This window comes from Neocloeon triangulifer, unplaced genomic scaffold (genome assembly GCF_031216515.1).
Source record: "Neocloeon triangulifer isolate White Clay Creek 2 clone unplaced genomic scaffold, ASM3121651v1 ptg000008l, whole genome shotgun sequence".
NCBI lineage: Eukaryota > Metazoa > Arthropoda > Insecta > Ephemeroptera > Baetidae > Neocloeon > Neocloeon triangulifer.
Window position 1 is genome coordinate 1,164,758 of NW_026775550.1, and position 22,107 is coordinate 1,186,864.

Consider the following 22,107-nt stretch of genomic DNA (forward strand, 5'->3'; position numbering starts at 1 on the left):
TTTTTGCATTGACATATTTTTTTTTTTTTAGCACAAATAAGACTTTTGAAATCAAACTGAATATAATTACATTCAAAACAAAACATCTCTTCTTGATTAGAAATCAAACTTTTTTTAACTCAACTCACAAGCAGGTAATTAAATCGCCCGAACCTTTTTGTAGAGAAGCAAGTAGCAGTCCTTCTGGAGTCCAGCATCTTTTCTTGTCGGAACTTCCCTCATGAGGTCCTCTTTCGTTATCACAGTCACGTCCTGGTCATCGCACTTGAGCCACTGATTTTCGAATTCGCTGTAGATGTAGCAAAAGCAGTGGCCAAGATCACTTTTGGTGCCTTCGTGCATAACAACAGCAATCAGCTCGTAGTGAATGTTGTGCTGAAAAATTCCATGCAAATTAAAATTTGAGGCGAATAGCTTGAAAATTTACCTGCATCATTGATTCATCGCCTTCATTGGGAACTTCCGAGATGGTTTCTTCAAGACCATGTGTGTAACTTTGGTTCTTTACGCTAGCAATTAAAAATTTTAGCAAGGAAAAACTTTAAATGTAATTTTATTCATTACATTTTTGTCTCATCATAGTGGCAAGTGAGAACAAGGTCTGTGGAAACCTCAACCGGAACCTTATTCCGAGCATCAGTTCCGTTTTCAGTCCTGGCAATTTGAACCACTAGATTGCTAATAACAAGAAATCGATTAATGAAATGGCAGTTGAAAAATTGATTAATTCCCAATACTTAATGACTTAACTAGACTTTAATCTTGTTTTATAAGTAAGAAAATTTAATTCTTTAAATATTCCAAAATAAATAACACGTAAAAAATAAAAATAAATCAGACGAAATTTCTTTTTCTTTCTATTTATAGAAAATATGATTTCCGAACTGTGACCAAAATTGGTAGTTGAAAACAATTTTAATTAAGTATGACGTGATTTTCACTTAAATTTAAATGTTAATAATAAACTTCTTACTCGGGGAGCTCCAGCATCCGAGATTCAACCGTATTTTTCTGGGAGCAACACTCAAAATTTCGCTCATCCTTCAGACTGATGGCAATCAATTCCTGCACCGAACGATTTTTCTCAGGAACCACGTTGTAGAAAATGCATTTGTCGGGAACAGTCAGAGTTTTGTGACACCTTAAAAAAATAATAATAATTATTTACATTAAAAATAGTTTCAGGCTTCTTACTGCTGGCAGACCGTATTTGTTGTGATGAGGAAAGGTGTTGATGGATCATGATTGAGTCCCAGTTGGCCGAATTGGTCAGCCAAGTAAGGAAGCAACATGGTGATGAACTCGGCAGGGTCTTGATGGGATGCCCCATCCATACCAAATTCATCAACAGAAAGGTGCCCAAATCCTCTGATCAGTTTGTCCAGCTCGGCACGTGAGACCTTTTCTCTGCCACTGATTCTGCGCGCGATTCTCATCAAAGCGTGGAGATCCTTGAATTCTTCAACATCGTCGGATGGCAAGTCTTTGAAGAAGTTGAGAAAGTGGGTCGAGGCCATCAAAAATTGGATCGAAGATATAATGAAGCAAATGATGCCTGTGTTTTTGAATCTGTGTACATCAAATATTTACACTCGATCGTAAAAAAAGGAATAATGAAATTTGTGCTAATTTTACCCAGGGTGATTGGTGGAATTTCGACAAACTTCCACTTTCCTGAAAGGAAACCAAAATTTTGAACATACATATATACATGAAATATAGGAAGTCGTACTTGCGCTTTCTCATCACATTGGAAACAGCATCAGCAGACTGTGAACCTTGCCTGAAAAAAACATCATAATCTTATTAGTATTTGGATGCTTTCAATGAGGAATAACAATACATTTTTTCTACAAACTAAAACCTTGATTATTGAAAATGATTTTTTTACTTTGATGCTTAATATACAAATTACAAATTTTTTATAAATTTTAAAACACCACAAATTAAAAACTCATAATTGGTTTCTTTACATTGCTTCAATAAATAATTTGATCAGAGAAATTTTTGAAATGAAGAAATGTTTCTTTCTGATATTATACATAAATTTTTTTTTATAAAATATCAACATATAAGAAGAGAAAAAGTTTGTAATTACTTATTTTTAGTTGGTTGATCCTCCATATCAACAGTGTTGGCAACAAATTCAACGTTCGAAACAGAGATCCTCTGACGGTTTCTTCTTGAAGGATTTGTATTTTTAGTCTTCTTGCTTCTCTTACTTCTGAAATTGTAAGTAGATTTGAAGTAAGTTGAAAAAAAAATCAAATTCTCACCCTTCGTCTTCCAATTTGGGAGCCAATGCTCTACGGGGACGTCTTTTGGGCCTCATTTCTTCCATTTCTTCAGGGTTGAGCAAAGTGTCGTCATCTTTGTCAACTTCCTTCTGCTTTCGAGGATTCTTTGAACTTCTCGATAAGAAATATTTTATGAAAAACGGAATAATATAATAATTGGTTCCTCTCTAACCATTTATTCTGCATGGCTTCAGTCAGCAAATCGGCGATTTTCCTCTCACTTGGAGTGGCCTCAGGTTGAACCTTGACCTTCGGAGGGTCGACTTGGCACACATTGAGTAGGTGCTCGACCAAGTTAGGCCTGTTTGTGAGTGGAGAGCTAGGTTTACTTCTGGTCTTTCGAGCGGCACCTTTATTCACTCGGCCCTTGGCCTCGTTCTTCTTGATTTTCAAACTCATCGCGAGGATCGCTGAACTGGTAAGAAACAAATGATCTACGTCGTCCAAGTTCTGTGAACAAATTGCAAACAATTCGAATGTATTGTCTCGTTACATTTAAATTTCAATGGCATGAAAAATAATAATAGTAAATGTCACCACGATCAAATAGATACTGGTTTTTCAAATTAAAGTTTTTTTTTTAGATTAATTTACGATTTAGCCGTTTTTAAATTCCAAAGGAAAAAACTGACCCGCAACAGTCAAAATTACTAATTGAACAGACAGCAAAAGAGTATGAAAATTTCATTATTTTTATTTTTTTAAGAACTTGACATAATATTCAAATCAAGTCTTTCCAATTGTTGCCCAATAATGCAAAAAAGTCTCCCATTGTCCTAAAGAGACTTGGTTTGACTAGGCCAACAACGAGTCTTTGTTACAAAAAAAAAAATCTGGAACAGAATTTTCCAACAAATTCAAAATTGGCGAATATAATTCCATTCAATCAGAGACCCTTGAAGAGTCACAAATATAATGAAATGCATAAATCACGGCAAATCTCGACGGTCGGCAAAAACGAATTAATAAAAAAATAAAAATTTGCAAGCTCGAGGGAGAAATTTTTCCATTTAACGCCACGTTCTGACGTATGGCCGGGCAAATGAAAGCCCGTCATGCGTGAGACTCACACTTATAAAATTACTCATAAAATATTATTTATTCATACGCGAGAGCGGGTGTATGCGTGTGTGTGTGTTTATTTTTTCCATTTTATTTTTCGAAAAATTTACGGTTCAGTTGGACCCATCAGGTAAAAATTTACTCTCTGGAGAGAGATGAATAGATGGTTGGTTGGCTGGATGACTGCTGTGGGTGGGCTGCACGCGGTGGACGAGGCGCTGCAAAAACATACACACGCAGGTGCTTCTCCTCGCTAATTTACGGAGCACATTTTCTCTGGTTCCGCGCACTTTTGCGAGTTTAATCAATCCTTGCGTGAAGAGGGAAATTGGCGAAAATTCAATTTGAACTCAAAATCATTGGCATTTCACGTAGAATGATTTCTAAGAAAAAAAAATATTAATTCAATTAAAAAATAAATATATTATTTTGCCTTTTTGTTAGATTAAAAACGAATTCTTCACAAGAAATTTATAATTTTGGGAGGGAAATACTGAAAAAAATGACACCTTCCCTAGCAGGAAATTTTGCTAAAACTTCCCAGCACCTTATCCTATCTGTCAAAGCCTTGGTTGAATATAAAATTATTTTAAACCTACAATATATTCTGTAAAAGTTCAGTTTTGTTTTTCAAATTGGCACGGTTGCATTCAGAATACAATTGTATAAATATCTCACTTTATTTAGGGAAAAATCAAATCAAAACTCAAATTTCCAGAAATCAACAGAAATTGACGGCTTTTTAAGATTTGGTTTTGCAGGTTGCATGATTTGTATTGTTTAAATTCAACTGGTGAAAGACATTTTATTTTTTTAAATTCATTCATCTAATGGATCTTTGCGAATTGTGTCATTCTAATAAATTATCAGCCTAAAAAATGAATATTTGAATCTTAAGCATAAATAAAAACACAAAAATAACAATCAATTATTTTAATTTTTTAGAGAGTTTTATTGACACTGTCAATTCAATTATTCTTCAATTTTTTATATTGTTGTAGTTAGTATAAATTTGCAGTTCAATCTTTGAAAGCCATCATAAATTTTTGGAACAAAAAATGAAATAAAAAATCTTAATACTTCTGTAATTTTAATTAACTTTTATAAAGCTTTATTAAAAACGTGACGCTTTTAACAAACAATACATTTTTTGTCATTTTTTTTTCTTCCATTTTGGTTTGTATTTTGGACAATTAAATTAAAAATGTAATACAAAAGTTCTGTTTTAGTTTTTTTTATGGAAAATTATGCTTTATCAGTGAAAAACTGTAGTTATGAATTATTATAATTACAATTTTAAATTAGTTCATGTGGCAATAATTACGAATGAAATTAATATAAAACCACGGCAATAAAAAGAAACATAAAAATCCACGTTGCGTTTATCCAAATTAATTCCTCAATTTTCATAATATGGAAAGGATGATTTTCATTATCAGCCTCGAAGTGACCAAGAGTGAGTGTTCGATGTGTGTGGAACCTTAGCGCGGAGATAGAGTCGTCCGGCTGATACGACTGCCGGTCACAATCGTCATAACAAATGAATCTGGAACCAGCGCGGCAAGCACACATAAAGCAGAATGAATAAATATGCGACATCATACACACCATACACTCTGGTGCGCCATTTATATATAATACATGTAAGCGAGCTGCGAGAGAGCGAGGGACGGCGGAGAGCACTTTTCATTGTCACAATATTAAATAAACGAGCTCATAACTTATTTATAAACACATTTTTTATTTTATCTGCTGTAAATTTCTCCCTGGTCCGGATGCAACAGTGGTGCTGCGTCCAGTTGGCCCCCGGAATGTTAAAAAAAATGGCAGAAATGTATAAATTTGGAAATGATCCTGGCGCTTAGTACACTTTTATGACCGCCTGCTGAATTCGGAGCTTTGGAGGCTATTTTGACGCTTGAAATAAATCGCGATGACAATTTTTCCACCGGCTGTCAGGCGCAGTTCATACTCAGTTATGATTGGTGGCTTTTTTATAATAACGTTTCCAAAAAAATATGCCATTAATGAGCTGAAAACTAGAAACGTTTAAATTCAGAAAAATTCATGTTAATAGAAGCGATTTTGCTCTCATTAAATGCAATGTTAAATTTGTGTAAAAATCTTAATTTTCTAATTTGTTTGCAACTGAGTTAATTTCAATATATTTATCTCGCTTTATATGCAATAATTACCTTCTTTTTAAAACCCATAATTTAGCAATTGCATGTCAGAAGCAGATATTAAACACTCATTTGATTTTAAACATTTTAGTAATTTACAGTGGCAATTTCTGTAGCAAAATTGAAGCCTTCGTTTTGAAAATATGTCTTACTCGATTATTATTAGATTTAGAATTAGCTTCTTGAACAATATTATATTATAATTATTTAAGATTTAAATGAAGTTGAACTGCACAATAATCATACTAAAATATTGATATATAAATAGTGCAAAAAGTTTAAGTCTGAAATTATATAAAAATTGCATCTCTTCCGTCTTCCCAAAACTAGATGGGAACATTTTCACTTTCCAAATCATTTCCACAAATATTTTCCCCGAATCATAATTTCAATTCGAGCAAACCGACGGGGATCTAAATCGCCAGCAAATATTTCAGCAAGTGCTTAGGCATTAAATCAGGAGGATTATTAATGCGGTGGGTCACTTATTTGCGCATTGGATTCGGACGGACCTTTACAATTATTGAGTAGCGCGCCGATTCCTTGCGCAAATACTAAAGTCCTCGGGCGAAAGGGGATGAAATTTATGCAGCGGCAAGAACATTTTAATCGTGCGGCTGCCGCCGCCCGAGCAAACAACCCGTCTGTTTGCCTCTCTCAATGTGGATTTGTCGTTTGATTTAATTTGTTACGCTCGAACAAAGCACTGCAGTGTTTTGCTTTGGAAAGTGCAAAATATTATTATAAATGAATTACACGCCGCGTGGAATGCAGCACACGCAATGCGGCGCACAAATGTTGCAACAAAGCCATACTTGACGGACGGAATTAATCGGCCGCTCTTTGGTAATTTGTCATCAGCTGGACGTGAACAATGCCGAATTTTTTCGAATTCTAGTTTGGCTGCTGCCGGCGTAACAAAAGATGAAAGATGGCTAATGCGTGCCATACCAAACAAATTGTTTTTGAGCTGCAATGCTATACTCAAAGTTAAAGAGTAAAATTATTCAATAATATATTTTAAAATCATATATTTATATTCTTTTATATTATTATTTAAAGAAACACTATTTATTAATAGTATTTTTCGTTATTTTTAACATTAAGTCATGTTATTTCAAAATAAAAATTATGATGTTATAATTTCAACCAATCAACCTTTTGTTTCATAAAAATCCAATGCTAATTTATTGAATGAAAAATTTGTAAATATAAGTTTTGGATATCATTGTCTTGTAGTAGAAAAGCAGTATAAAAATTTATAATACAATGAATGATTTGAGATTTTAAACCATTATTAATTTGAACTAAATTACACATGAAACATAATTATATAATTGTTAACCTATGAAAGGTTGTCACAACTGATATATATGCAAAAATACATTGAGAGAATGAACTTATTACCCAATATGCCATGGGCTCACCCCATTTCCAAGCTTCTGCAATTATATTGAGGAAATTATAGAATTTATATAAGAATATTATAAAAAAATTCATACTGGAATATTAACAGACATATTCATACTCAAAATTTAGGACCATCAAGTTTGCAGTTCGATTGTTTCCATTTGAATAAATTCTAAGCCGGGTTTCTTGTTGAATAAAACAGTCTTCTCCCTGAGGATAATTCTTAGTTTGAAAAGCAGACTCAATTTTCGTTTTTATTTTTATTTTGAGTATCGTGAATTTAAAATCGTGTGAAGGGCGCCGTTGATTGACGAGGCGTAATTCGCAAAAGCAGAGAATCACTTGAAATCGCATTTGGCGGCGCGACGAGGCCCACAGTCGGATCCAATAAATGCAAAGCAGCAACCCTTCCAAATTGTCTTTGCACTACTCGAGCAATCCATCCGTCCATATCCATCCATCTCTGGCACCCACACGCGGACCCTGCCTGCACACACACCCGTCCAACGGACCGTGCGTATAATATATATATACGTGTGTGTACGAATTCTAATTCCAAACCCTTTTCTCGGCCCCTAATTATACCGGCTGTCTGGTGATTCTAATGGTCAGGGGCGGACGAGAGAGCGAGCGAGAGTATAATTTAGTTGCTGGTAATATAAAGGCCCCCCATCATCCTTTATTCTTAGTGCTGCTAATGCTGTGCCCGACTCGATGGGTTGCGAGGATATTTGCGAAATTGTCTGCGCTTAATATATATATTGGCCTCATTCGGCCCCTCCACCCCCTCGATCTCTCTATGTACATAATTTAAATAGCGCGCGGCACTGTAATTACTTTAAAGGCCTTATTAAAAGCCCCAGTCGAATGACATCTAATTCATAACGGCCATTGTAATCAAAACATTTCTATGTTAATGCACGCCCGCTGCCATTTAGAGTGACGAATGTACATACCTATTCGGTCGGTATTCATCTATATACGTGTGCGAGCTGTGATCTAATTGCTGTTCGTACCAATTGCACAGCGATGTGTTTAGTAATACACGGGCTGCTTGTTCGATGAGCTAGAACGGCTAATTTGGGGTCTCTAGTTGACTCTGAACAAACATGTGATCAGAAATTTTGGTAGATTTGACAATGCTTTTGCAAAAAGCAAAAAAATAATTGTATAAAATTAAATATTTCCATAACAATCAATTTAACTGACAAATGCTTAAAACAGAAATTCAGTTACTTTATTTTCATTTAATTACTTACTTAGAGAAAGATAAATTTATATATTAAATAAATTCGGTTATTTTTTTGTATCACGACAATTAAAATGGAAAATTCTTCACATTTTTTAATTTTTTTTTCTCATTTGACTTGATTTGTGAAGAATAAACAACAATAATTAATTGCATTTGAAAAAATCGAAGACAAGATCTTAAGAAGGCTTATAGGCCTATTTTGAAAACAAAAATTAAACCTCCTTGCTGAGCTGGAGCCTTAAACGGCCAAAAATCAAGCAGACACATTCTTTTTATCATACAATTTTAAATTGGCGCTCTCTGGCGAAATTACTTATGTAATTTAATTGAATTCAATAGAATTTTGGTATGAATTACAAAATAATTCATGGTTCAATTATTATTATTATTTTTTTCTACAATTTCAACGCTTTTTTATTTCAAAACACAATATTTTTCTCTTAAATCAGTTTTTCAGATTAAAATTCGTTGTGTTGCCTTTCTATCCAACAATTATTTTAGTTTTAATCCAAGACATTCTTAATTCAAAAAAGACAACTTCGCACTTTCAGAGGTTGCAATGCAAAATCAGTTGTGATCTGACGCGCTGTTTTTCAATTCAAACCCCTGAAAGTGCAAAGTAGTTCTTTGATAATTATTTTCTTTTTGAATTCTCTTAATTTAATTATTTTCAACAATTTTGGCAACTAAACAACATGTAAAAAGTAATACGATTGCAACAACAAAACGAAACTAATTAGCTTTTATAGGAAAATGAAAAGGCTCTGTTTGCCAAATTATTGCAATGGAAATAAAACAATGATAAAAATTTTTCTCATGAGGCAATCATAAATCAATTAACTTTTATCTTACATTTCATGTTCATGATCAAATTTCAAGCTCCTTTCGCGAACTTATTAGATAATATTTACCAAAATTCATCATCATCCGGCACGAAGGGAAAAAATAAAACGTCAAGGATCATTTTTTTTTCGCCATTGTATAAAAAAGCCAGTTGGCGCAGAACGCGAATTGCTCTCTCTCAATATTTGCGGAGCAGAGGAGATCAATTTTGCGCGGTTTGCTGGAGTAATGAGAGACATTTCAACGCGATCAATTAGCAAGAGCGCGGTTGGCAAAACTTCACCGGTCATGTATGGAGCGAGAAGGGGACCGACGACGAGTTTGACGCGAATTCGCCTCTCAACTCGCCTCGCGCCAAATTTCCAGCACACTGCCCCGCAATTAGATTAAAATTATGCTCGGTGCGCTGCCTAATTAAAAGGACTGACCAAACAGAGAGAGCGAGGAAAGGACTTGCCGGCGTCGTCGTCGGGTTTAAATATTAAATAAATGCAGATGAGCTACGGCTCCGTCCGTCCGGTCTCTCTTTCTCGTTTTTTTTCCACTCCACCGTGAAATGATGATGACACTAAACCAAATAAAATATTATAATTAAAAAATTACCCTCCAGCTCGACTTGTGCAGGTACAAACCCACACACGTGTGCATGACGTGCTTTCGGATGAATGGGATTAATCTCATCATCTTTTCATGACGCAAGTATAATTATCGCGTGTCTTTGTTTAAATTCGCTGCGAGAGAGCGAAACGGCCGCTTTTCAATCCCTCTAATTACGACGGAGGAAAAAATCCCGGAGCAAATTTTTTTCCGCAGTTTGACGCTCGCTCGGCTGTTTCATTTTATGCGAGTAAATCAGGTAATAAATTGTGCCGCCGAACTTTTTGATGCTCGACCAATTTTCCCGCAGAGATGGCTGTATTTATGGCCGGAGATTCATATTTTATGACCACGGCGTGGATTCGACAGTTGTAGGGAGTCACTCGCCTTTTCTAACTGTTATATGCGCCAGTGAGAGCGATATTTTTTCATTGTCCGCTCGATTTTTTTGGTCACTTGCTTTGCTTTTTTATATTCGCTTAGCATTTCGTGCAAACCTGCCGCCGCGCGTTCATATAATGCGCCGGTGAGGGGGTTCAGATGAGTACCGCAGAAGAGGGTATTTCCATTTCAGGAACAAATAAAAAAAAAATTATAATAATTTCAATTCTTGATTCATTCTGGTTGTATTGAACTAATTTAATTCTGTTTAAATATGAACTTGCCGATGAATTTATGATAAAATTATTCAAAATAATAAAAAAATTTTAAGACTATTCAACAATGTTAAACTGCTTAAAATTTAGAAAGAATTCTTTAATAAAATTGCTATGAAGATTAAAATTAAAGTCCAACATTTAAGTTGCATGCAGTCCCTGAAAAGTTCACCAAATGAAATGAAATCAAAATTCTATATTAAAGATTCTTCTAAATGTTGCTGAACGTTTTTATTTTTTTGAGAGATTAAATCCAGTTTCTTCAGTGATGATGAGCAAATTCTTCATATTTTCTGCATGATGCAGAAAAGGGAAACAATAAATTTGATCATCTTCGCAGAGGAGGTCAAATTTAATGCCACACCAAAAGTTTAAAACAGCTACATACGTTTAGTTTTATTTATGAAAAATTTCACAATAAAAGCCATGGAAGTAAAATTCATCCCTTTAAAGCAGTTATTATAAAATATTATATTTAGATTTTACAAAACTCAAGGAAAAAAAGAAATTTGCTTCTTTTAATTAAATTATATTTTAAAACACAAATTAAAAAATCTGCATAATTCAGGAAAACTCTACTTGTAATAAAACAAATTTTCAAAACCTATTTACAACCAAGAGAATTTTAATCTATAAATTTATTAATAAATAATTTTGTAGTTTACGAGCCCTCAACAATATATAAAAATTGCATTTTCTTTCAATGTAATCAGCTTTATTTGTGCTAAATTTTTCATTCGTAAATTTTATTTGTCTGCCATTACTACGGTACTGCAATGGAGGGCCGGTTCAATAATTCAGCAAGCGAAAAGAGAAGCTAATGTGAAAAAAAGTGGAGGGAATCGTGCCAGATGAGGTGGTGTACATAAAGCAGAGAGAGGCGCGGGCAGTGCACCGAAGAAATGGCAATCGTCGATTCCAGGCGTTTTAAAATTGCAAACACGCGGCAGCGTCCGAAAAAAAAAAGGCACACCACTTTATTCTTCTTTTTTTCTGCACACACGGCGGTGCTTTTAAACACTTTGCATGTTGGCCTCTTTTTAACTCTATTTATTTCCTCTGTGTCGTCTCTGCGATGAAAAAAAAGGCCGCGCTTGTCTGTCTGCCTGACTTTGCTTTATCGTGTGTTATGCGGCGCGAGAGCGCGGATAAATTAATGAAAGACAGTTTTACAAGCGACGAGAGGGGCGCACGCAAAAAGTGTGGAAAATATAATAAAATGCATGACTGTCACTTTTTATATTCCGCTCACCCTCCCCGGAATGAATATAACTCTATTAGGCGAATGAATAATAACTCTTTCTTTTGCTGCAAGCAGGGCAAAAAGCGACGAAGAAAAATTGTTTTTAATTCCCGTCGCGACTGCTTTCGCGATTTTAGCTAATGAAATGCGTAAGCAGTGCCAGTCAGGAAATCATTTTGCATAATTAGATTTGTGAAACGCAGGCTTTTTTGCGTGGTAATGTGCCTTGTTTTGTATAATTCATTTTGCTCAGATGTTGATACCAATTGTTAAGGGAAATGCATAATTTAAAATAAATCAATACCATTATATCGTCAGATGAAACCGAAGAAATATCAGTTAAGAAACATTGCTTCCAAAATTGTTTAGAAGTAATTTATTATTTTAATCAATGAGAACTAACAATTGGAATTTCTATGAATAAAATAGATTTTGTTAAAATGATTCATAAATCTATTTGATTTTATTTATCTAAAATTATAATAAACTTTAATAAAAAAATCATTGAAAACAATCATATTTTCAATATTAATTATTAAAAACTTAAATTAAAAGAGTTTATAATAGCAAAATTTTTTTAAGCTGTGTTTTAAGAATTTCTTGTTAGCACAAATCATTTATTACAAATTTTACAATATATGATACGGTTAATTTTGAATTCAAATTAAATTGTATTGATAATAAAGGCATTTAATAAATTTATTGCAAAATGCTCGTTCTTTAACAGGGAGGAGACAACACATTAAAACTTTCATTCAGTTAGCTTTTGCAATTGAAATATAATATAACGTTCTGTACGCAATTAAATGCCGAAATAATAGTATTTTTAAAAGTAATAAAAAATATTTTATTCCTCTGGCGCAATAAATAAAGAGATTTTACGAGAAAGATATTTGAAAATCAATAAAAATAAAATCGAAATGAATGAACAAACGAAAGAATGAATCCAATAAGTTAAACAATTATAAATACCTTAACGTAAAAAAGAAGAAAGTTTAAGCAATACTTATTGATAATAATCCAGGAGAATTTGAATAGGATTGAGTTTAATAGTATTATCAATTTTCCATTTTTTTATTTCGGGTTTCTTACTTTTCCAAGTATTTCAGTAGCCACACATTTATCAAAACACTTGCACGAGTTTTGTTTCAATATTCCACTAGGGCATCAATTAAGTTTCTTACACGGAGAACGGAACAAAGTGCAAAAGTCATTAGGGCGCAGACGAAAATCCCGCGATAATAAATAAATTAATGGTCGTGGCTCGGAGAAATTAATTAAAGTCGTACTTGTGGCGTTTGAGACGAATTGCGCTCACGAGAATTGGTGAGCGCGGTGACCTCCCCGGCGCGACACCCACCCCTAATTCGCGCGCGCAAAGGCCTAATTCGGAAAGGGCTAACGACGGCGATGTCAACCACGTTCCTTGTGTATTTGCCGGCGAGGAGGCGCATTAAAGACAGAGAAATGAAGCCCCTTTTATATTCCTGATGCCACCCTTTGCATGCGAGAGAGGCAAGCAAGGGTGGCCCCAAGTAGCCTCATCAACGAGACTGCTAACGATCATTATTAAGTGTACGGGGTGAGCTATGCGACCGACGGAGGTCCGTCTTCACCCACTCCTCTCCCATTCTCTCGCTTTTAATCAAGGCCGAATGAAATTTATGCTAATTTTTTCTTCATTTAATATAAAATAAAGGGAGAGCGGAGAGAGCGCGCGAAGAAACTTTTTCCATTAAGCAAAAAATTATTATACACGGACTGTCCCTGCCTGCTCTGCGGCTGATGATGAAAAATGAAGATTCGCTCTCTTTCGCCAAAGTCTTCTTTCCCTCCCAAAGGTTAATGGAATTTTAATACCATTTTTCCCTTCATAATCGGCGCGGAATATTATAAAAATAATCAGCGCGCGGTGACACCGGAGAGGATATTCGACAGAGAATTCGTCCAAAGTGAGAGACGCCATTATTTTTTATAATGATATGATAAGCTGATGATCCTCCAGGCTCTCAACAGAACGAGTGAATTTCCACTCGGAAAATGAAAAAACTTTCTCTGGACAATAAACTGAAATTATTGTCATTCGGAGAGCTTTTTTGAAGACAGATTTAGGCCGCGTTGAAAATTCAATATGATTTTATTTGACATTCTCAGCCTTTGATTGAAAACCCTTACAAATTAAGTAGGAGGAAATTCAACAAATAAATATTATTATTTTCAAGAAATTAAAATCTTAAGGCCTGCTTATTGACATCTACAACTCCTGTTTGCGGCAAATCGGCCCGAAATTTTTGGACCCAGATTTTTTTATAGATTCCTACCTATCAGTAGAGTTGATTGCACAAAGAAAAATGGGGGGTAGCGCCGATTATTCTTGAAATATGATTTTTTGAATTTTTACATTGCGTCTTATGGAAATTTTTGTTTTTGGTGATTAAAAAAAAACTGCCCGAAATTTTTTGCTCAAAATTTCACAAAATGATAAGCGAATGACCCTAAACAGATTAGCAGAAAAAAATTTGAGGGTTCATGGGGCAAAAAAATAACATTGGGCATATGTGCGATCAAAAAAAACCTCCTTGGTACTCTTAGCATTGCAATAAGGAGTCCTTAAGAGTGTTACTAGACCTAATATGAAAGCTAAAACATTATTACGTGATTACAAATAAATTCATTTCTTTAATTTTTCAATTTCGAATTGGATTTAAATTGGTAAAAACACGTTTTATTTGCTGATTTCCGTCATTCGGTTCAAACTTTGATACTCATAATGTGGCTGCGCAAGTGTGATGAAATTATATTTCAACGTTTTGAGATCATAAATTTTCATTAGTTGAATCTGCTAAATCATAATTATTTTGAATCCGCATTATAAATGCTTTAAAATCGTAATTTGCATTCCTGGTCAACAATAAACCCTCACTGCAGTTAAAAGTTCTCATTATTACTTTAATTTTGTCTCCAGTCTTTTATTTTAATCAAAAAAATCCATAATTCTGTGATTTAAGAAAGAAGTTATTTGTTAATGATGCTTAAATAAAATTATTATTGTAGCGTTACCCATTTTAAATCATACATTTTATAGTAACTGTAACTTACTGATGTGAATTTTATTAATTAAAATACAAAATTCAATTCATATATTAAATGAAAAATTGCCCTTTGCCACGTGCGAACGCCACATTTCACGATTTCCTCTCAAGCGAGCTATTTTTTTAATTTTTTTCTCCTCTCATCTGCGCGTGTATGCTTATCGCTTTGAAAATCCAGAAATCTGCATAATATTTCAAATAAGCTTTTTAATCCGACTGCAGGGGGTGACGCGATTACCCATTCTCTTGTGACATAAAAGCGAAAAATGTGCTGAGAGTGGTTTTATTTTAACTTGAGCGCGCAGCAGTGGCGGCGGCACAAAGCGAGTGTTCGCTTCGAATGACTCTTTTTATTATTCAGTAAAATCAATGAAGCGATGGTAATTATAAATGAGGGAGTGCAAAAAGAGAGAAAAGAGGGCCCGTGTGTTCTGCTGCCATCAAGTGGCCTTTAATTTATTATCAGAATAGAATTATAGGACACTTAACTTTATAATATTCATTCCTTTGTATAATAAAATGGGCTCTCTTTCGCCTGTTTTTATGTCTCGGCCAAGGTAATGGGTCTTCCTCGCAAGTGGAACATCAAATGAAAAATTTCAGCCGGGCAATTTTTTCCCGAGTAATAATGAAAGGCCATTATGAAGACATTAAAGACCCCGTTCTGTCCGCTCTCACTTTTACACCCTCAACCCTCTGAGGGTCGCCTCTCGTCTTGAGGAAACGGAGGATGATCATGATGAGAAAGCGTTCAACTTCGGCAGTTAAAAAAATATATAATTCAATCCTTCCCCAAAAAGTAAAAGTCAAATGTCAAGGAATTATTTTATGGAGAATATAAAATACTAACTTTTTTTTTTTTGGTTGGTAGCGCCGACCAAAACAACAGCAAGGTATGTGGCCCGGGCCACTTTTTGACAGATTTTAGGTGGAAAAACCAGACCCAGTGACTTCTTAATGGGCATACTTCACAACGAAGAGTCACCGGCCTCAAAATTCACGTAAGCAACAAGTTTCCGTGCCCTGGGACCGGCTCAGGGTGCACGCCAAATTCAACAATGATGCGGGGCTATAGGGACCAGGTAACTCCGAGGACCATGGAGGGGCCTTCCCATAGCCATTTTACCAGACAACCGGACCCGTACGGTTTCCATGCAAACTGCAACTACCAAATCGAGTACCTCAAACAGCGTGTTTTTGAAATGGAAATGGAAATTTTTGCCCAAAATGAAAAAAGTTTTCAATCTAAAGGTTTTCCAATGTTGCCAACAAAATCAAGACCACCTGAACCTGAAATCCCATCCCTCGTGTCTCTCGGAGGTGACACGCCCCCGAAACAGCACCACCATCGGTCATGCTCTGAAACTCCAGTGGCGCGAGTATCAGGCACACAAATGCAGCTCCCTTCTGAAACCCCCAATCAGACTCGAGATGAAAATCAAAATGAAAAAGGCGCTACGAAATTGCAACACGCGGCCGTTGACGCAGACAATGACTGGAAAATCGTAACGCCAAAACGGCGCTCCAACAATTTGCCCCACCATGACCAATCAAAGAAACCTAACCAAAGGAACACCCAAACTCATGTCGGAGCCCATCAACAACAGCGCCAACAAAACTCAAAAAGGTCGAACCCGGCTCCGAAATCCACGCCTAAATACATGAAATATCAAATGGAAGTAAAGAAAATCGGAAACAAAGGCCTCCAGCGCCACCCAGAGAGCCGCTGCACTATTCTCGAGGAAACAGGTGACCTACTGAGAGCCAAAGGCGTGAAAGGGCAAGCTACTGGTGCAGATTTCAACCTGGGCGCCGGCCTCGCTCTCCACACCAAGAATGTAGGGCGTTTCGACCCTGCCCAGCTGCTCCTTCGACATCCGAATGCTGCCCCTGGCTACATTGCACCCGAGAAGATGCCAGACGGTTCCCTCATGCTCTTCTGTGTGTCTAAGCCACGATCCAATCAGAAACTCTATCACGACCCGGACGGACACATCCAAGGTGCCCGGGATATGGTACGAGGACTGGCCAAATACACAGAGGAACACAAGGTCACTGAACTCTCCCTGCCAAGAATCTGCTCCGGGCTGGACGGCATCAACGCTAGCTTCATCCACCAACTTCTACTAGATGAATTCCGCAACCAGCCAATCACAATTCACCTACTCTCCTTTAAACCACACGGCCGCACCACGAGGACCACCACAACTCCCACAACCAATACCCCTATTCAGGCCACCAACAATAAGGACGAAGATACGCCTGAGGACATTCAACCGGTTTTTCCCGGCGGCTCAGATCTCAATCTGGCGAGGTAAAGAGCACCGAAATTAACCTTATGCTTTGGAATATAGAAGGATTAGAGTCAAAATTAAAATTAATTCCTGAAACTGAATTTTTCAAAACTTATGATCTATTACTTTTTGTAGAAACATTTGCTGAAAGAGAGTTTAACATTGAAGGATTTAGATCAATAAATTTGCTGGCAAATAAAATAAACAGCAACGGGAGGGCAAGGAAAGGAATTTCAATCTATTTCAAAAATGAATTTAAATATGGAAAAAGAACAGAAACTATTGAAGTTAAGGATTTTGCATTGATCCAAATTTTTGAAAAATTAGTGATTGTTTTGTGTTACTTCCATCCAAGTTATGACCTGGATGAATTCTCAGATAACTTAGAATTGACTCTACTGAAAATTAGAAATTGTAATAATAAACCAGTTCTGCTTCTCGGGGATTTCAACTGTCGTGTTGAAAAATTAACCACAAATTATGATTGCAAAACTAAGTACTTAACCGAAAAAATGGAGAAAAATGGATTCTCATTGTTCAATGATCTAAATTTGCCAACACACGGTCACCCGGGTTGGAGAGGCAGTGTAATTGATCTGATCTTTGCTAACCACTTTGTCTCTAAAAAAGAATTTCAAGTGAAAGGAGAAATAGAAAAGAAACACCACCCGGTGACATGTGCCGCCTCAATTTCCAACTCTACTTCACAGCAACCAAAAATCTCTGAAAATAAAGCAAAACCAGTATATAAAATTGATTTAGAGAGACTTGAATTCCTAGTTAATAATGACTATGTCAATTTAAATACTTTGATCGATAATGACAATGTTGAAGCCTTTTATCTACACATTCTGGACGTAGTTCAAAAATCAAAACAGGTCCCTCGCAAAAATAATAGAATAAGTAAACCATGGTTTGATTGCGAATGCTTTCTGAAAAGAAGGGACCTTGTTCATATCTATCACTCACTCCTAATGTCAAATTTCAGAAATGAATTCCTACTGAAAAGACTGCTGGATGTTAAGAAAGATTACAAAATTCTGCTAAAAAGTAAAAAACTCACATTTAATAAGAAACAAGAAGAAAAAATAATATTTGAGGCAGAACAAGAAGCTTACCGCTTCCTAAAACAGCCAGTCGAAATAATTGATAAAATACAAAACCCCATTGACCTCGAAGACTGGATTAAACACATGACAAAAATACTCAACTGTGAAAACTTTCAAGGAGATGATAGTTTAAACCTAAAATCGCTCTTAAACCATTATGATGAAGAAATTTCCTGCGAACCAATTTTCGACGCGGAAATTCTCTGGGCAGTGAAAAATCTGAAAAACAAAAAGGCTCCTGGCCCAGACCTCATTACAAATGAAAATATTAAATCCCTTGTTCAATTCATGCTTCCACTTTTCAACAAATTTTTCAATAAATGTCTGACCTTGGGAAAAATTCCGAAGCAATGGAAATATTCCACAATGAAACTTTTGTACAAAAATAAAGGAAGTGTTAATGACTGTAACTCATATAGAGGAATTTGCCTCAGCAACACATTATGTAAACTACTTGACAAAATTCTGAGCAGGAGAATAATGGAAAAATTTAAAAACATAATACCCGAGGAGCAATACGGTTTCATGCCTGGCAAGTCAACTCTCGAGGCGGCACAGAAATTGCAATCAAAAATTATCGAAACCGTTAATGAAAAAGGCACAAAGATGTATGCTATTTTTATTGATCTCACAAAAGCATTTGACTTGTCAAATAGAAAAATACTGCTGCAAAAAATTATAAATCAAAAGAAATTGTCCAAAACGGAATTGAGTTTACTGGCCGAATTTTTAGACTTAGATTTTATTAGTATTAATGATGGAATATCTCAATCTGAGCCTTTTGTTGAGTCAAATGGATTCAAGCAAGGAATGAATTCGAGTCCCCTCCTCTTTAACATATATATCTATGATATTGTGAAAATATTTCAAACAATCGAAGGAGTAGACTTTTATTTCTATGCAGATGACATGGTGTTTATTAGTAACGATGTTAAGAAAATTGAAGCAGTCATGAACAAATTTGTAGAATATGCTAAAGAAAACTATTTGAAACCTAACTATTCAAAAACAAAAATGATGAAATTCACAACAGGAGGAAAGGGGAAATATGCAAAGGACGATAAAATAGTGATTGACGGCCATGAAATAGAATATGTAAAAAACTTCCCATACTTAGGAATTTACTTCCAAAGATCAGGTAGAGATTTCACTGAACATATTGCACGGAGAAAGGAAAATGCGCTAACTGCGATGAATATGTATGGAGATTTGAGAAAATTGTCTATTGATTGTGCGAAAAAATTGTTTAATTTGAAATTTGCCCCGATGGCCTCTTACGGTATTGAAATTATTTGGCAACATCTCAGTGAAAAAGATTTTGAAGAACTAGAAAAAGTGAAATCTCGATATTTTAAGATAGTAATGGGAGTTTCAAAATACAACAAAAACACCTATGTGTACAAATTAGTCGATGAGAAATTGTTTGTTACCGATTTGAAAGAAAAATACGATCTCCCGGAGACGGGTAATTATGTCAAGTTCCTTGAGAGCTATAATTCTGAACATGAAAATAGGTTTAATGTGAAATTCAATGACACGCCGGCAATGAGAAATGATGTATGGAAACAACCCTTGTTTGATAAAAGACATGTGTTTTGTCGCTTTGCCATGCACGGCTTTCATAATCAAATCTGTAGCAATAGTTCCGAGCGCCAACAGTGTTTCGAGGAAAGTGATTCATGCGTGTGTTTGCTATGCGGTGAGAAATGCACCCAATATCATCTGGCTGAGTGCAACCACCGAGTGCTTAGCATTAATGACTATTCTAAAAATAAGTGAAAAACTTTGGAAACCCTGTCGCGCAAACTGATAAAATAAATTGTGAATCTTAATTTTAACCTTCTAAGATGTAAGTTGAAAGTTGTACTCAATTGAGTTTTCAATAAAGACCATATATATAAAATACTAAAAAAATATACATGCAGAGAGTGATTTTAAAATAAAGTTGTTTAAAAGTGAAAATAATATCAAATGACAAAATAATGATAATGCAGGGGTTATGGTCTTTTTTTTATTGAAAGTTTTATAAAAATCTTTAATACTTATGTTGCATTCTTGTTCAAAATTTTGATATTTCTCTTCCAACAATTTTTTTCTTACAGCAAATAATATTCCTTAAATTTTGAACAAATTATAAAAGAAGAAACTACATAAAGAAAAAATTCTTTGCTGCTTATAATTAAAATTGATTTTTTATTAGTCTACTTAATTTAAATGGTTCTGCATAAAAAATTAATAAGAATTTGGTGGTTAACTATGAAGTAAAATATAAATATAAAGAATGGTTACATGAATTGTGGAAACCAGGTGTGATGTTCATTTCAATTCGATATTTTTTACAGATTGATCAGATTTTGGATAAAAGATAGAGCAAAATACTCAATTTAAAATAGAAAAATGTAATCTTCAATTTTTACTATTGAAAAAAAAAACATTCTTTTAGCTATGCAAGAGGGGGGAAATTTATAATTGCAGAAATCAGTGCCTCCGATGACAAGTAAGTGTAATTTCTCTAATTGAAAAACATACATAGGAGGCCTATTTCCAAATATTTTCATCTACGAAGACCATTTTGAAAGTTTAATAATTATTTTTACGACTTGAATATGCCAAAAACTAATTTATTTAATGTCAGGATATTTTTCAGCTACTTTTTAATTAATGATAATATTTTTAGGTGGAATTTCATGATTCTGAGATGAACACGAATAATTGTTTTGTTAAATTTGGCGGACTTGGTGCGAGAGAGTTAATTTCGTTCATTAATGACCTATGACCTCTCGGCGGGCGAGGCTCCACTGGCGCAACTTTGCAATTTAAGTTGGTTGCCGATCTAGCTAATGTTTAATTGGCTTTCCATGTGCTCGTTGTAATTACAGCATCTTTGGAATTGAGTGGCTTAGAAGCAAACCGCCGCCGCGCGCGCACCGCGCGCGCACGGCGAGCATTAGTAATTACTCTTGTTCTCGAGTCGATGGAGATAAAGTTCTCTAATTCCAGCGGCGGCAACATTGCCAGACAACAATAGCATCAAACCCGGAGAAGCGCTGCAGCCACTCGGAGGATGAGAAGAAGAAGAAGAGTGGCCGACGGCGAAGAAGTGATCAAATAAACATGGGCAGGGAATTGGGCGCCGCCACTTGCATGCAGACTCACGGCTGCCGACCCCATCAAAGGTCGCTTTCCGAATTACTGCAACTGACCAATATCCGAGAGGATTGATTTAGGTCACTTAAATAAAAGAAGATCCAAATTATACACGAAATTTTGAATTAATTTGGAATTGTCAACTTTTGAATGGAAAAAGAAAATTATTGATATGAATTAGTAATTAGAATATTCTTGTTATTAACAGATCAGTTTTTAATGAACATAAAAAGGTAACAAGGCATCCCATTGATATGTTTTTCAAGAATAACTATTATTTCAGAAAAGAGTGGCTAACCAAAATATTTATTTCAAGTTAATTTTTTTTAAGTTTTAATCAACAAATTGAAATGTAAATTATTAAAAATAATATAGGCTGGTTTCCAATTCGCCATTACGTTATTCGTTTACGCATTACGTTGTTCGTTTTGCCAAGGAAATCGTATAAGCCGTTTCCAATTCACCAAAACGATACACGTAAACGGAATCCGAGTACAGCAAAACGTAAAAGCGGTTTCCGATTCGCCAAAACGTACTCCGTAAACGTATTACGAGTGCCGACAGTGGTTTCCAATTCTCCAAAACGTAGTACGTTTACGTGCAACTCGTTACGAGCACCAAACGTGCTTCATACGTGATACGAACGTCGTTTTAATAAAAGTGCCACTTTTTGTTTCCGCTTCTGAATCATTATAATTGGTGCTTGTAATGAATTCTTAATTATCTCATCCATTTGAGTATAAAGTCCTTCAATTAGAGTTAATTTTCCACCAATCAAGTTAATTCGGTTATGGGGGTGAGCGGGGGTGAGTTGAAGGAAATTAGTTTTATGTCAAGTGCGTAACATGATTATAGGCTAAAATTTTGTGAGGAAATCAATGGTGTATTTGATTTTAATGAAAAATGTTAATTTCAACCCTTA

The 22,107-nt window shown here is 35.2% G+C and overlaps 1 protein-coding gene across 1 annotated transcript in view; it reads right to left on the reverse strand.

Annotated features, from left to right (window-relative positions):
• Nucleotides 1-22,107, reverse strand: part of LOC132194859 (uncharacterized) — a 27,113-nt gene continuing 5,006 nt past the window's right edge. The window contains exons 2-11 of the mRNA XM_059616424.1: nucleotides 2,470-2,747; nucleotides 2,277-2,408; nucleotides 2,099-2,224; nucleotides 1,733-1,783; nucleotides 1,636-1,674; nucleotides 1,195-1,569; nucleotides 974-1,141; nucleotides 565-678; nucleotides 428-509; nucleotides 1-375 (exon numbers count right to left, since the gene is read on the reverse strand). Coding sequence (XP_059472407.1) covers nucleotides 139-375; nucleotides 428-509; nucleotides 565-678; nucleotides 974-1,141; nucleotides 1,195-1,569; nucleotides 1,636-1,674; nucleotides 1,733-1,783; nucleotides 2,099-2,224; nucleotides 2,277-2,408; nucleotides 2,470-2,696 — 1,551 coding nt within the window. The 5' untranslated portion in view covers nucleotides 2,697-2,747 and the 3' untranslated portion in view covers nucleotides 1-138. The remainder of the gene's footprint in view (nucleotides 376-427; nucleotides 510-564; nucleotides 679-973; nucleotides 1,142-1,194; nucleotides 1,570-1,635; nucleotides 1,675-1,732; nucleotides 1,784-2,098; nucleotides 2,225-2,276; nucleotides 2,409-2,469; nucleotides 2,748-22,107) is intronic.